This window comes from Eurosta solidaginis, chromosome 4, assembly GCF_040869045.1.
Source record: "Eurosta solidaginis isolate ZX-2024a chromosome 4, ASM4086904v1, whole genome shotgun sequence".
NCBI lineage: Eukaryota > Metazoa > Arthropoda > Insecta > Diptera > Tephritidae > Eurosta > Eurosta solidaginis.
In genome coordinates, this window is record NC_090322.1 from 150,128,844 (window position 1) to 150,144,060 (window position 15,217).

At 36.1% G+C, this 15,217-nt stretch overlaps 1 protein-coding gene across 6 annotated transcripts in view; it reads right to left on the minus strand.

Moving 5' to 3' along the window:
* LOC137250497 (uncharacterized) overlaps nt 1–15,217 on the minus strand; it is a 178,729-nt gene that overhangs the window by 20,584 nt on the left and 142,928 nt on the right. For 4 of the 6 annotated variants that reach the window (XM_067783393.1, XM_067783391.1, XM_067783392.1 and 1 more), the window contains 2 exons: nt 14,275–14,355; nt 3,350–3,458 (listed from right to left, as the gene is read on the minus strand). In XM_067783393.1, the coding sequence (XP_067639494.1) occupies nt 3,350–3,458; nt 14,275–14,355 (190 nt within the window). The remainder of the gene's footprint in view (nt 1–3,349; nt 3,459–14,274; nt 14,356–15,217) is intronic. The other 2 variants (XM_067783395.1, XM_067783397.1) reach the window with 1 other exon arrangement.

The following is a 15,217-nucleotide window of genomic DNA, read 5'->3' on the forward strand; positions in this document are numbered from 1 at the left end:
TTTGCAGATTCGTACTCTTTATGAAATTCACAAAGTTTATTGTATTATGGCTCGAACCAACGCAATTTTGAGATAAGCTGTCTCTTCATTTTGGTGGATATCTCCAAAATATCTATAAGCTATCGAAATAAGTGTAATTTTGTTGTCTTTCATGTGTTTATAGCATAAAATTATGGATGTGGAAAGTTTAGTTGCAGTAAAAATTAAAAAGTCAATTTCATTATTAAACTAATTTTTCGCTGCAATTAGTTGGAATGAGATACTAATTTATATGTCTGCAACGGGCAGAGCACAAAATGGCATACTTTTCGAGAAATCGTGAAAATTAAGGCAAATAACCATTTCAGCTTTTCTAAATGCACTTTGACTCCATCGAAATATGTGTAATGTTACACTTTGCAGGAGGAATGAAGGAAATTGCTGAAAATATTTCAAAATTTTAGTAAAGTATTAAATTTTATTAGACAAAGTTGGCGTGTCCGAAATTAAGATTATTTTAAAAAATTCTATTGCATTTTCAGGTCAAATAAAACTGAAACTTTTTTAATTTCAAACAAAACTTTTCTTATTTAAAATAATGTTTGTAAATTGTCGACCTTGAGGCCATACAATATTAAAAAACACACAAAAACTTTTTATTTATATGTGTTATATATTGTCGTTTTTTATTTATCGATATTTCGACTTCAATTAGAAGCTATCTTTAGGAATCGTTGGCTGTACTAGGTCGACCTAAATATCGATAAATAAAAAAACGACATATATAACACATATAAATAAAAAAGTTTTTGTGTGTTTTTTAATATTGAATGGCCTCTAGCTGGACAATTTACAAAAATTTTTACAAACCAAAAGCCAAAAAAACCAACAAAAAACAAGTAAAGGTGTCTAAGTTCGGGTGTAACCGAATTTTGTATACTCAGCGTGAGCTTCAGTTGTATATTTAATTTCAGATAAATTACTTTTCTACATAACACGTGGCTCCGCCCGTTTAGAAAAATGTCTCCCCATTTCTACTTACAATAAAACTTGATAAGTGAAATATCATTGAATCAAAACTATTTTTTGCCAAGTTATTATTCTAGTCTACGACCCTTTTAAAAATCTTTTATATAAAAGTGGGCGTGGTCTTTAACCGATTTCGTGCATTTTTTCTAGTAATATTTCCTGCTATAAGGAAAATATGTGTACACAATTTCATTACGATCCGTTAATTTTTCTTCGAATTATGGCTCCCGAGACATAGAAAATTGCTTAGTCATAAGAGGGGCGTTGCCACGCCCATTTTTTAAAATTTGTAGTTTTTCCTATTTATTGTTATAAATCCACTTGGGAAATGAAATACCATTGATATAAAGCTGTTTTTACAAATATATAGCTTATTTTATTCGTCCACGACCCTTTTAAAAAAAACTTTTATATAAAAGTGGGCGTGGTCCTTAACTGGTTTCGTTAATTTTTCTTCAAAGTATTCCTTATAGTAAAGGCAACCTGAAACCCCTCTGCCGAATTTTGTTACGATAAGTTTAACGATTTTTGATTTATGATTAATAATATTTATAAAATTGATTTTATCACAAGTGGGTGGTGCCACGTCCACTTAAAAAAATTTTTTTTAAATTTTTATCAAGAGTCTCAATATTAGTCCACACGTCAAATTTCAACATTCTAGGTGTATTATTTACTAAATAATCAGGTTTTTTGTGTTTTCCAAAATGTTATATATATAAAAAATGGGCGTGATTATCATCCGATTTCGCTCATTTTCATTACCAATCTATTCTGGGTCCAGATAAGCTCGTGTACCAATAATTTGGTGAAGATATCTCAATATTTACTCAAGCTATCGTGTTAATGGACAGACGGACGGACGGACGAATATGGCTCAATCAAATTTTTTTTCGATATTGATGATTTTGTTATATGGAAGTCTATATCTATCTCGATTCCTTTATACCTGTACAACCAACCGTTATCCAATCAAAGTTAATATACTCTGTGTGCCCAGCACGCTGAGTATAATAACTTTTCTTCTTTAGCTTATTGAAGTCAGACCCTACCACCCAATGCCCAGTTGCTAACTTGAAATGTCACTAGAAATCAAGGTCTGCATTTTATACTCACGGGTTTATGTGAGGACCGTTACAGTGAATCATAGACCTTGCAGTCGTGACGTATAGTTTACGGTGGAACTTTAATAGTTAATAGTTTTATTTGAATTGAAAAAATTTCATTTGATTTGAAAACCGTTTCATTTGATTTGAAAAGCGTTTCATTTGATCATACTGCCTTCTAAATCAGTGTTGCTTTTATACGACATCCCGTTATAGCACTTAAGCTGATGTTAATTATTTATTATTTTTTTTTTTTGTCAAAATACTTTTTTCTAAGGCTTTTTAATGGAAAACAGTTTTGAAGTTTTTCTCTCCGTTACCGGAATGTCATACACGGACAACTTTTAAATCAAATCCATAACACGATGCTTTCAATTTATTTTTTGTTACGGACTGAATATAAGACTTTTAATTTAATCCTTTTTTGCGTTTTTTTTTTTCATCGATAGAAGTTAATTTTATAAGATTTGGGGACGCTCCTGAAATGATTTTTCAAGCATTTTTTTAGGATGAAATTTAAACAGAAATGAATTTAACTAAAATTATTAAATGTGTTGCTGAATACCAGTGACGTTAATCGGAAAACGAGATAAAATTTAAAATTTTCTTGAAGATGATTGAGAAAACCGGAGACAACACAATTTTGTGATTATTGCAGTATAAGTGTCAACCTAAATTCTCCACCTCCATGATCTTGTACCGTATAAACAGTCATGTGGATTTGTAGCGTTGCCTATAGCGTCATATGTTATATTAGCTGTATCTTTTTTTTTACATGTATACACATATGAACTTAAACTTTATATGGACTGCTAAGTGCATAACTTTATCGAAAATTATAAAATTGTTGCGCAGAAAATTAGTACTGCTAAATTTCTGTATGCATTATACTCAGCTGCAACTGAAATTTGTCTCTCCATTTTATCTTTACAATATTCTTCCTTCATCGCAACCGATTCAGCTATGACCAACAGCGGTCTGTGTCTCTGCTATCCGTTTTGTAGCGAGTTATTTAGCCACTGCCTCGAGTCTTCAATAATTGCCGCTTGATGGGTCTCCTAAGCATTATCTGAGTTATGATAAGCGTTTTTTTTTTTTTTACCCGAAATGTAGATGTATACACATGTAAAACTATTGTATGTTAAACATCTAGGAATAACATCGCAAAAACATTGACCCACCCTAACGAATAAACATATGTATATATAAGTAGATACGCATTTAAATAGACATACTTAGCCAAATCTTCTGGTGTGATGGGATTCGGATAGGCTTGTTCAATTAGTTCGAGCACTTTTTCCGGTGTCAATGGTGGAGACTCAATTTGTGATTCCTCTAATGAAACTACACGTAGGTATGCGAAACGAAAGTGAAAGAAAGAAGAAAGAAAATACAAAATTGCATTGACTGAGTAAATGTTTTAAGTACATACATATGTATATAAAAATAAACGGCAATACAAACTCTATATTTGTTTGTACATATCCGTATGTTTTTAATTGCATGCAAAAAATTGTCGCTTTATTAATATCATTAAATTATTTAATTTGCATTCAATATGGAAGCAAATAAAGGGCCAGCCCAACGAGTCAATCGGGCAGAGTACAATTGTGAGTCAGTGAAATATTCATCCATAAAACAATATAACAACATAACAACATAGGCACGTATATACGTATTCCAACATATTTACATGAATGTATGTTTGTTAGTAAAATAAGCGCAAAATTAGTTTAGTAATGAGGCGGGAATTTTTAGAAATATAACTGAAGCAGCACTGTCTGTGGGTTGAAGTGCACCTTAGCTTGGTGACGGATTATGACGAATTATTCTGTACATATGTAGTAGAGCACGACCGAGTAATAACTTTTAAGACTGAACTTTACTGTATCGAAGATCGGTAGATTTTAGTCGTAGAAAAACCACAACCCCTACTAACATATTCCAATTAGATTTTCCGTATTTAAAATGAAACAGCCGAAAAATTTGGGTTTAATCGGCAGCCGATATGTTAGCCGATTGGCCCAAATAATTTAGCCGGTTTTACTTTTTTTCCATAAATTCTTCAAAGAGGGTTAGGTATACTGTTCGCAACGCCGTGGAGTTTTTAATTTGAAGGTGGGGTTTCCGAAATTTCACCAGAAAATAAATAAGACTTAAAAATAAGGTATACGGCATAATTGAAAGTTTGATATCATTATAGTTATAATGGGATAAATAATTCCAATAAAGTTTATGTTGGGATATTTTAACAATTCAGAAAGTCTCCTATTCGCCGTATGTGCTATGTTTCAATCAAATTATATATTCAAAACCATGGAAACAACTAAAAGCTTAAAACTTTACAACCAACACGACGCTCTAGTGAATTACCATATAATGTCCCAATAATGCCAACTTTAGAGTTCACTAGGTCTACTACGACTTATGACTTTACAACATATACGATACTCTAGAAAACTACCTCACTACATCAGATAATATATCCATCCACGTCGATGGCATTACGCTACCGACTGTCTTACCACCCAAAAATCGTGAGTGTGACGTTCGATCAGGATCTACAGTTTGGAGAGCATGCAAGCGCAATTGTTCCTAAAATCCAGAGCCGTAATAAAATGCTCAAATCTCTTGCCGGCATCACTTTGGGTAAAGACAAAGAAACGCTCATTACCACTTACAAAGCAACTGGCCGGCCGATTGCATACTACTCGTCCCCGATATGATATGAGTATCCAATTAGAAATAAGAACATTCCAAAATTCTATCTATTCGGCTATCACAACTGAGGAGAAACGTTTCCGTATAGGTGAAATAAAAGTAAAATATTATATTTCCATAACCCTGACTTAATGCTAGAAATTTTTTTTAACTATTTTTAGTTTCTTCAGGGGCTAGTAATTAAAATAAATAGAAAGCCGTCAGAACCGATTTTTTCAAAAGGCCACATCACTTTCATAATATTGTAACGAATTTTTGGAAATTCCGCTTATTTGAAACCTTCTGTTAACGTTCGAATCGCTAAACTCTTGAATAAATCACTCCAATATTCTCTATTGCAAAATGGTCTTTATTAGACTACTTTGGGAATAGTAGTACAATTATACTTCACTTCGCAACTGATAGCGTGTTTAAATCAAACACATTGTGATTACTGATTGTTAAGCTTGCGCTGCTTTTATACTCTCCGTTGCTTTGTCCGCATATTTCTCCAAAGATCTAGACGTTTCACCTTCTAGAACTCTTGTATCTCCTGCTTGGTAGTTAGTTATATGAGTACATGCATATTTGTAGTTTATAGCCATATGCGTGTATATGTGTGAGTAACTACTTCGGCTGATGACCACATCTGTGTGTGTGAGATAGCCCTTCGTCGCCCTCTACATAAGCGTTGCTAGCTTTAATGTGTACATGTACATAAGAGTGGCTGCTTCATGTTTTTGTTGTTGTGTGATTATTTACTAACAGCTTAGTGATGCTAATATTCGTCACAATATCTTTTTAGTTTCGTCTATCGGTTCACAGTAGAGCTATCGGTATGTGTACTAGACTGGGTCGTTTTATTAACCGATATCGCGCCATCGATTTTTCGATAGGACTTGGGCTCAGGAAAAAAGTTCCACTACGCATACGCATAATCATTTTCGAGCCTGCGACATTTTGTTTTTTTTTTTTGTTAATTTTTAAGGTTTTTTTCATGACCTACTAAAAAAAAATTTTCTATTATTTTTTTTTTTTTTTTTTTAAACTGTTATCGACAACGTTTTTAGCGGAGTCACAGCAGAGACAAGTAGATGAAGCACAACACCTCAAGTTCTGCAGATAAATCCAAACACTAATAAGTACGGCGGCAGCCGTGCTGTGATGGAAGCGTGTTCCTTCTATCATACCGAAGATCCTGGGTTCCAGCCACGGGCAAAGCAGCACCGAAAATTGAGAAAAAAAGTTTTTTCTTTAGAAACAAGTTTTTCGGGGCAGTAATTTGGCAAACACTCCGAGTATATTTCTGCCACGAAAAACTTTTAAGTGAAAATTTATCTGCTTTGCAGATGCCGTTCGGAGTCGGCAAAAATTTAGGTCCCGTCCGAATTCGAAGGAATAATTTTAAGGAGCACGACTCAAATGAATCAAATTGGAAGAGAAGCTCGGCGATGAATCTATTCGGAGGTTATCGCGCCTTGCATTTAATTATATTTTGTTTGGTACCAGCACCTACACGTACTAGCGTATCTCGTAGTCTCTAGGTCGTGTCTCATTGCTTATATTTTAACCCAAGATATGTTTGTAGCTAACAGTCTCATGCAGCACGAAAGAAAAGCACAGACTGGTAGTGTAATATGATCTTCGTTAAATCCGTAATCCTGTTTTCAACTAGCAAAACCGCACCTCAATGGTAACGCTATCGCAAAGCGATTCAAGGGGTTGATACATGCTATACAAAGATCTGGTTTTATTTGCTCTGACAACGTATTAGGTCAAGTAGCCTTGCACAAAACTTCAAACCAATTTACCGGAATTACCTAAGATCAATTTCGACGACGATTTATATTTTTAATAGTGTTCGGCTCGTGTAGCTGAATTTGAGTTGACTCCTCCAGTCGCACATCACTGCCCTTTCCGATAAAAAGTATGTGAAGTATTTCCTCCAAAACTCAAGCATGTTGAGCGTCGAAACAATGGCTGCTATGCACACAAATCTCGAATTTCCTCATACCCGGCTTTCTGAGTAATTGGTAAGAGTTTAACCTGTTATAATATCCAGAACGTAGTTGACCAGTGTGACTCGTTTTTCCCTCGCTAGTGTGCTTTCTTCTTACGCAAGAATAGGATAGCGTTTACCAATGAGTGGATTTTGTCCAGGGTCTCCTTATGCTCGTCTGGATCAAACAGGCTTGTTGTTAGGGGCCGGATCTCATCATAGTCCTTATAGCTGTATGAAGCAGTTGTTTGCTAGGGTATCTAGGTTTGTGACAATTAAGCAAACACTGTCTGTCCAACATTATGTTATGCTCTTGAATGTGGGCCTAATTATGTAGGCTGTGTTCAGGGATCATAAGGGAGCATCCCGTGACAGCTCTGACTGCAGCATTTTTACTGGCTTTCAGCCTTTTCCAGTATGTGTTTTGGTAAGACCAGGCGACCAAACTGATGACGCATAGCACTTGAGCGTCCGGCCAATTGCTTTGTACGTGGTTAGCAATGTTTCTTTATCTTTTACTCAAGTGCTGCCGGCAAGCGACTTGAAGATTTTACTGCGGCTTTGTACTTTAAATACAATTTCGGTGGCATGTGCCTTGGAGGTAAGATTATTATCGAACGTTTCACCTCATATCTTTGGGTAACTAACAGTTGGAAGTGGAATACCATCGACGTGGACGTCCAATATCTGCGTCATCTGCTCCTTCCACGTCGTAAACTGAGAGTCCGTGGATTTGGCCGGTGATAATGCCAGGTTGCGAGTGGTGAAGCAAATAAAAAGACTAACCCACGCGGGTTAGGGGTCAGAATATACCCGCGGTAGGTATGCCTGTCGTAAGAGGCGACTAAAATACCAGATTCAAGGGGCTATGTAGTGCAACCCTTCAGCTTGCCAGCGCAATATATAGCTTCTCCAAACCCAATTGTCAACCTCACCTATCCGCGGCGAATCCTGTTTCACTAACAGACAAGGCTCTGGCGACCCTAAGCTCCTCATGGAACTTGGCAGTGGGCAGGGAAGGGATGGCCTGAAAGTTTAATGTGGCCACATAAATCGTTCCCGAGATGGTCGGGATAGCACCTTAATGGTGATGTGGTACCGGAGCGTACCGGATCTGTATCCGGCAAAGGACCATCACATCGATAACACTCCCCAAAGCCTTCGGGGAGCAACTTAATCGCTACAACAACAACAACAACAACAACAACTTGGGAGGTAGGTTTTTATTCTATTGCAGGGCCAGGTACCGTTGCTATTATCGTGAAGTCGTCGACATAGGAAATGATTGCAACTCCTTCTGGTGGAAACGGAGCTTATAAATTAATCAGAAGGATAGTACACCACCATGTAGTATCACCTACTTAATTCTCCTGGGCATTGTCTGAGTGTTTATGGAGTTTAGAGCGGTGGTAGTACTATGCATTTTGCGTAAGACATGTTAATGGGTGGCGAGGCGAAGATTTGTAGTGAAATCAGACAGCAGGACGTGTTCCAATGTCTTCGCTACTCAAAAAAGGGGTGGTAGAAGAAAAGTCTTGTCCGAGGCATTGCTGCTCTTTTCTCTAGAAATTTTTGTTCGACGGTGGTTTCTAACATCAATGCACAACCCGCCCTTGTAGCCCCCACATGAGATGTCTAAAGGTCAAACACATTAATCATTTCAAATTTTTTTATTTATTTTCATAATTCCATTACATAGAATAACAAAGCACTAACTTTACTTTCAAGAAGAGCTTAAGGTCTATGGCAAATATATAATAAACAAATTTAACAAAAACGGACATAATAAACTAAACAAAAATCACAACCGACCATGCGAAAGTTAGGAAAAACTGGACGAAAAAAAAAAATAAGTGGAATCAAAAAACACACAAAACAACCAAAAAATAATATTCATAAAAAAAATATTGAAAAAATAGTGTGAAACACTTTTTCGTATACTTAAGTTCATGTACATAAATAAATGCGACCCAGTCAACGACTGTAACGATTATCAGATTAGCGTAAAAAATATAAATTTGCTTTATATACAGTGGCGGCTGACAAAATAGTATCAAAATTTGAAATGGTCTTATAACATTTCTGTTGTTGTTCTTTATTTTATAAACTTAAAGTTTAGAGTCTAATTCGTGATACAAATATGAAGAGGAGGACTTTTTTCAAACGCTCAAAAGCAATAGCTGAATCTCATACGTGGTGAAGTCGGAGGAATCGCCGAATCTGTTGCAGCATCAGAACAGTAATATACTGACAAAGATTTGGAAAGTGCTACGCATATATCAGTGCTCCAAATAATCAAAGAGGTGAAGTATATCTTATACCCAGAACAAAAATAAGATGTACTCGCAAACAAATTAACGCTGCGGCAAATGTTACAGATCACAGTAAAGGGTTTGGTGCTGTTCTAATTGCTCCTTCGATACCCGCCGTCAGCATCACGGCGCCGTATCGGTGAATTGCAGCTTATACAATGTTGTGATAAAAATTTCTTCGACTTAGTCGCCTTAGTCTTATGTAAACGCTTAACTAGAACGCGTTTACACACTTGCATCCACAACTATGTACTAAGCATAAACAGATTTGTGGGTTATCAGGCCATTTAAATATTTTGGAACATCAGCTTTCTCACATTTGTGTAAACAAAAAATTTTGAGGTTGCAAACAATTCAAAAAATATCAGATAAAAATATTTCTCAATACTATGCAATTTGTTTGAACAAATGCACTTCGTCCGGCCAAAATTGAGTTACATATGTGCGTGAGATCAAGTATCAAAGTGTCGTAAGCCATTACTATAAATACCACTTGCACTTGCACCAAAGCCTACAGTTTTGTCGCTCCCATGCAGTTGCGAGCTTAATTAAAATTCGTAAAATTTTTGTTTGAAAAGAAAAATGCTCCTAAGAATTTGTATTATTCTAGTTGTGGGTGTGGCAATACCCACACACGGAAGGCATATTGATTGTTCATTATCCGGAAAATGTGAAACAAACAATTCGCCACCAAACCCATTCCCAGTGATCGCAGTTGCGCCATCTAAAGCAGATCCACTAACAGACACAGGAGTTACAGCAAAGCCAGCAGCACCAGTAGCAGCAAGTCGAGCAATTGCAGATGCCCAGGATGATGATACTGATGGTTCACGTCAACGTCCACGACGTAGGCAGAGTGTACAGCGGGTATATCCAAGACGTAGGCGTAGATTGCTCAAACGCCTGCCAGGATAAGATGTTATAATATTGCGTGACCAGATAAATGATTCAAAATAAATACATACACAAATACTTTAAAGCAAAAACAAATCTCATCCCGTAAATGCAAACCGCTTAGTAGCCGGTTAAAGTTAGGTTCATGCAGGTAAAATTGAGTTAATGACTGCTGAATCTGTTTGGGTTTTAAGAAGGCATTCCGTTTAAATTATACCTTTAAAAGGGGGTTGTCAACTCAAAAAATGTTTCTAACGCACATTTTTTCCATGAATATGTTAACGGAGAAGAAGAGTGGGATATTCTGGCTAACCTGGGACAATCGAACCACAGTGAGACAACAATTTTTACTTTTACTTGACCAGAATCAACCCCGACATACGTAATGTATATCCCGCATGCGATGTTTCCTCACATGAGACAAAAAATCGTATCAATTATAATGCCTCTAACACCAATCTCCTTATGCTCCGCCACTGTTAAGACTGCCAGTTTCCTTGGACTCGCATTAGAGGACTTTGATGAAAATTTGTGAGTGTACCTGTTCATTGAATGGGGCGTAGCATTGTTAATACTTCAAAACAACAACAACATTTTTTTTTTTGTTTTGGAAGTTTTTTAACCTTAACATCTTTTTCCGACATTTTTTTTCTACGATTTTGCTAGCGCCACCGTGGTGTGATGGTAGCGTGCTCCGCCTCCCACACCGTATGCCCTGGGTTCACACCCCGGGCAAAGCAACATCAAAATTTTACAAATAAGGTTTTTCAATTAGAAGAAAATTTTTCTATGCGTGGTCGCCCCTCGGCAGTGTTTGGCAAGCGCTCCGGGTGTATTTCTGCCATGAAAAGCTCTCAGTGAAAACTCATCTGCCTTGCAGATGCCGTTCGGAGTCGGCATAAAACATGTAGGCCCCGTCCGGCCAATTTGTAGGGAAAATGAAGAGGAGCACGCCGCAAGTTGGAAGAGAAGCTCGGCCTTAGATCTCTTCGGAGGTTGTCGCGCCTTACATTTTTTTATTTATTTTTTATTGTGCTAGCGAAAAGAATGGTTGGCTATACTGCTATAACTGTGGCCCAATGAACCACATAGTTTTTATTAGAAAAACTTCATTTTGCGGTGCCAGCCTCACACAGCCGTGTTATTATCCAATCTATCCAATAAGCACGACTCTACACGAAATGTCCTTAAAGTTAGCTAATGGAAGCCCATTGTGAAGATTGTTAGTGTCTTGTCGCGCATCCCGTAGGTGGGTGGGGTTAGACTTCCATTCAAGTCAATGTTGAGCCAGCATGACGCTTGGGAGTCAAAGTCGGCTTTCCGTTCTGGAAGAATTTGATCATTTTCTGAAGTCCATTCGAATTTTATCCCCAAATGCGAATGGCGTGTGAGAACGTCTTGGAAAGTCTAAAAATAAAAATAAAACAATGCGTGTGTATCAAGTGCTCGTGAAGTTCGATGTGTCTACGAAGGTCTACGGCTATGTAGAAAACTAATATTTTTAAATTAAGTAGCGTTCGCCCAGGGGTGGAGATACACAACAACAAAGGTAGGTTGTCGTTAAAATCGATAACACGCCGATAACAAATTGGTAACATTTCGATAACAAATCTATAACTTTTAAATAATAAATCGATGACTTTTCCATAACTAATCGATAACAGATGCTTAACTTTTCGACAAAAATCCGACAGTTCGTCGATAAAAATCGATAGCTCGTCGGTTACCTTTGTTTTTGGGGCAAGTTTACAACACTTCTGTAACTCGCCCATATCACGTCGATGACAAACGGGTAACTCGTCGAAAACAAACCGTCAACATTTCTATAGCAATTAACTAAATCGAAATCACCCGTGAGCTCAGATGCAGGATGGAATGGTGTCCTTGATATTGCAATTACAGCTTACTTCCGAAGGGGGTTTGGGAGGTGTAAGGAAAAAATATTCCTGTCCTAGGCTCGGTTTTGATTTAGACTGGGGAATTGAGATAAATCCCTGCTTAGAAATAAAAACAAACATCACTAAGGTTATTTCACAGGAACGTCAAATTCAATTTACAGACAAACAATCTGAACGATCAGGTCCAGTCTCTAGAAAAAAGCTTCCAGGTAATATACAAGATTGGACTAACAATCTTAAGGAATAATAAGAACTTCCCTCCATGGAGGAATAAAACCCTTAGCAGCCTTAAACCTTTTTGGAAGTACGGGATATCCCTCAGAGAATATAAAAAGCATAGCATTGGAAAGACAAAATTCAGGCAAGAACATTGTAGCTCGATTGAAGTCACAGCGGACTCAGAAAGCCTTGAACTTTATTCTTTCCAGAAATCATTCAATTCAGACATTCGCGTTGCTGCCTAATAGATCAGCAGCGCTCTCTTGAACATCGTTCTTGTAAAATTTCACCTTTTTTGTGGTTTGAATGAAATAGCTATGACAATGAATCACTTATCTCAACAATATATAACGTAAACGTAAGTATTTGATGAAATTTGAAGCTTTTAGCCGTAAAAAAGGGGGCAGAAATGACAGTTTATATGGGGTATATAATATATATAATATACCACCGATCTCTATAATTTTTTCAGGGATTCAAGGGGTTGTGTAGCGCAATATATAGCTTCTCCAACCCAATTGTCAACTTCACCTTCGAGCGGCGAATCCCGTTTCACTAACAGACGAGGCTCTGGCGACCCCAAGCTCCTCATGGAACGTGGGGGGTGGGGAGGGAGGAATAGCCTGAAGGTGTAATGTGGCCATATAAATCGTTCCCGAGATGGTCGGGCCAGCACCTTAATGGTGCTGTGTTACCGGAGCGTATCGTATCTGTATCCGACAAAGGACCATCACATCGATAACACTCCCCAAAGCCTTCGGGGAGTAACCTAATCGCTACAAAAACAACAACAACAATAATTTTTTCAGTCAACAATATATTCTATATACGTAAGCATTTGGTGTAATTTGAAACTTCTAGCTGTTCAAATGGTGTAGAAATTGCGAAAAGTTCCTTATCTGAACAATCGGTTGTAGGGGACAAATGCTATATATACGACCGATCTCTATGATTTTTTCAGATAACAATATATGCTATATACGTAATTATTTGGCGAAATTTGAAGCTTCTAGCTGCTAAAATGGGGCAAAAATTACGAAAAGTGTCTTATCTGAACAATCGGTTATATGAGATATATACTATAAATACCACCGACCAATGCAATTTTTTCAGACAATAATGAATGGTCTATAAGTAAGTATTCGGTGAAATTTGAAGCTTCTAACTGCTAAAATGGGGCAGTAATTAGGAAAAGCTTCTTATCTGAACAATCGGTGGTGGGTGGATATATGCTATATATACTGCCGATCTCATCCATTTTTTCAGACAACAATATGTGCAATATACGAAAGCAAATGGTGAAGTTTGAAGCTTCAATCTGATAAATTGAGGAAGGTCGGTTGCTATGGTGGTCCGATCCGCTCGGTTCCGACAAATGTCTAATCCGATATCTAAATATACCCGCTCACCAAATTTTATCAGATATTTCAAAAATTGAGGGACTAGTTTGCATACAAAATACAGACGGACATACGGACATGGCTAAATCAACTCAGCTCTTCATCTTGATAATTTCGGTATACTTATTGGTAGTTCTATCTATTTTCCTTTAAGGACTTACAATAAAGTTAATATACCTTTTCATGTCGACCAAATGTATAGATATGTTCTTAATCATTTGGAAGAAAAAAATAATATTAATATGACTCTCTGTTAAAAACAAATTAAAAAATTCCAGTTTGCAAATACCATTTTAAATGTTGGTGCTATTTACTTTACCGCCACTGAATATATTTTTTAGGTTATTTCCAGACTTAATTTTTGTTTTTCGTGTTTTCAACGTCATTGCTTTATTATTAGTTAAAGCTATTTTGCGTTGTTATTGCTTTATTTTGACAGCACATTTGCACGCCAAATTCGATTTGTTAGAATGCAAAGCGTAAAATGTTTTCATTAATTTTTATTTGGTTGATGTTAATTCCTTTGTAGTGTTAATGATATTGGTGAACCAAAACACACAAACATATGTCTTATTATATCCATGTATAACTAAGTATGTGTGCGTATGCATTCTAATTGCAGTTGTTATTATTTTTTTTTTTTTTAATTAAAGTTTTTTTATTGTAATCATTTGCGCCGTGTTATTTGCTCATGGTACATATCCAGCCAAATGGCTTTCATTAAATCATCACCATCACCTGTTTTACGCTGCGCCTGCAATGCCTCCTCAAATTTGCGATTACAATCACCATAACAATAAATAATATAACCATCGCGAGCTAAACAAAATTTATGTTCCAAATTACAAATTGGCAACATTTGTATATTTCGTAGTTTTTTTTTTTTGGGTTTGTGGGTGCAAAGATAGAAAAATGTAGATAGTACAAATACGACGATAAGCATAAGCCGTGGCGTGGCGTAGAAAATTATGAAGAAGAAGAATAAGAGAAAAAGTTAAACAATCGAAAAATTTTAATAACTTTAATTTAGATACATACATATTAGAGCGGGTCAAATTTTTTTTCCATCAGGAGTAAGCAAAAACGTAATCTACAGATGATTGTAAGAAAAATTGCTGAAGACACAATAGCTCTAAATCCGATTTCGAGTCCCCCACTTTTGCAAAATAGATATTTTGCCATTTGAATGTAGGGTTTGGCCAAAAAAGCTTCATAGCTTCTGATAGAATCTGTCTTAATATCTATAGTGTTAGTTTGAATTTTAGTAGAGATATGAGTCTTAAATTATGAGAAATTAGCCTAAAATGAACTTTTAACTACTATATTATCATTTTTAAAAAATTACTTATGAAAAAAATTTTTTTTACAGCTAAAATAAGTTCAGAATATTTTCAATAACTTTCATTCAGACAGTTTCCCTTTTTTCGAATTCGTTTTAGTAGAAAAAAATGTTTCAAGTAATAAGCAAAAAAATAATATAATTTTAATGTAATTTATTTAAAATATTATTTTTTTACTTAGAATTAACCATTTTAACGCATTTTTCAAAACAAAAGTAATGTTATGTTATTATTTAAAAAACATTTTTTTTTTTGCTCTCCTTTCGTGGTTGTTTTTCACGACTTTCTGCTGTAACAGCCATAACACCCTCACGTTTTTTTTCTATAACACGTTTGGAAAC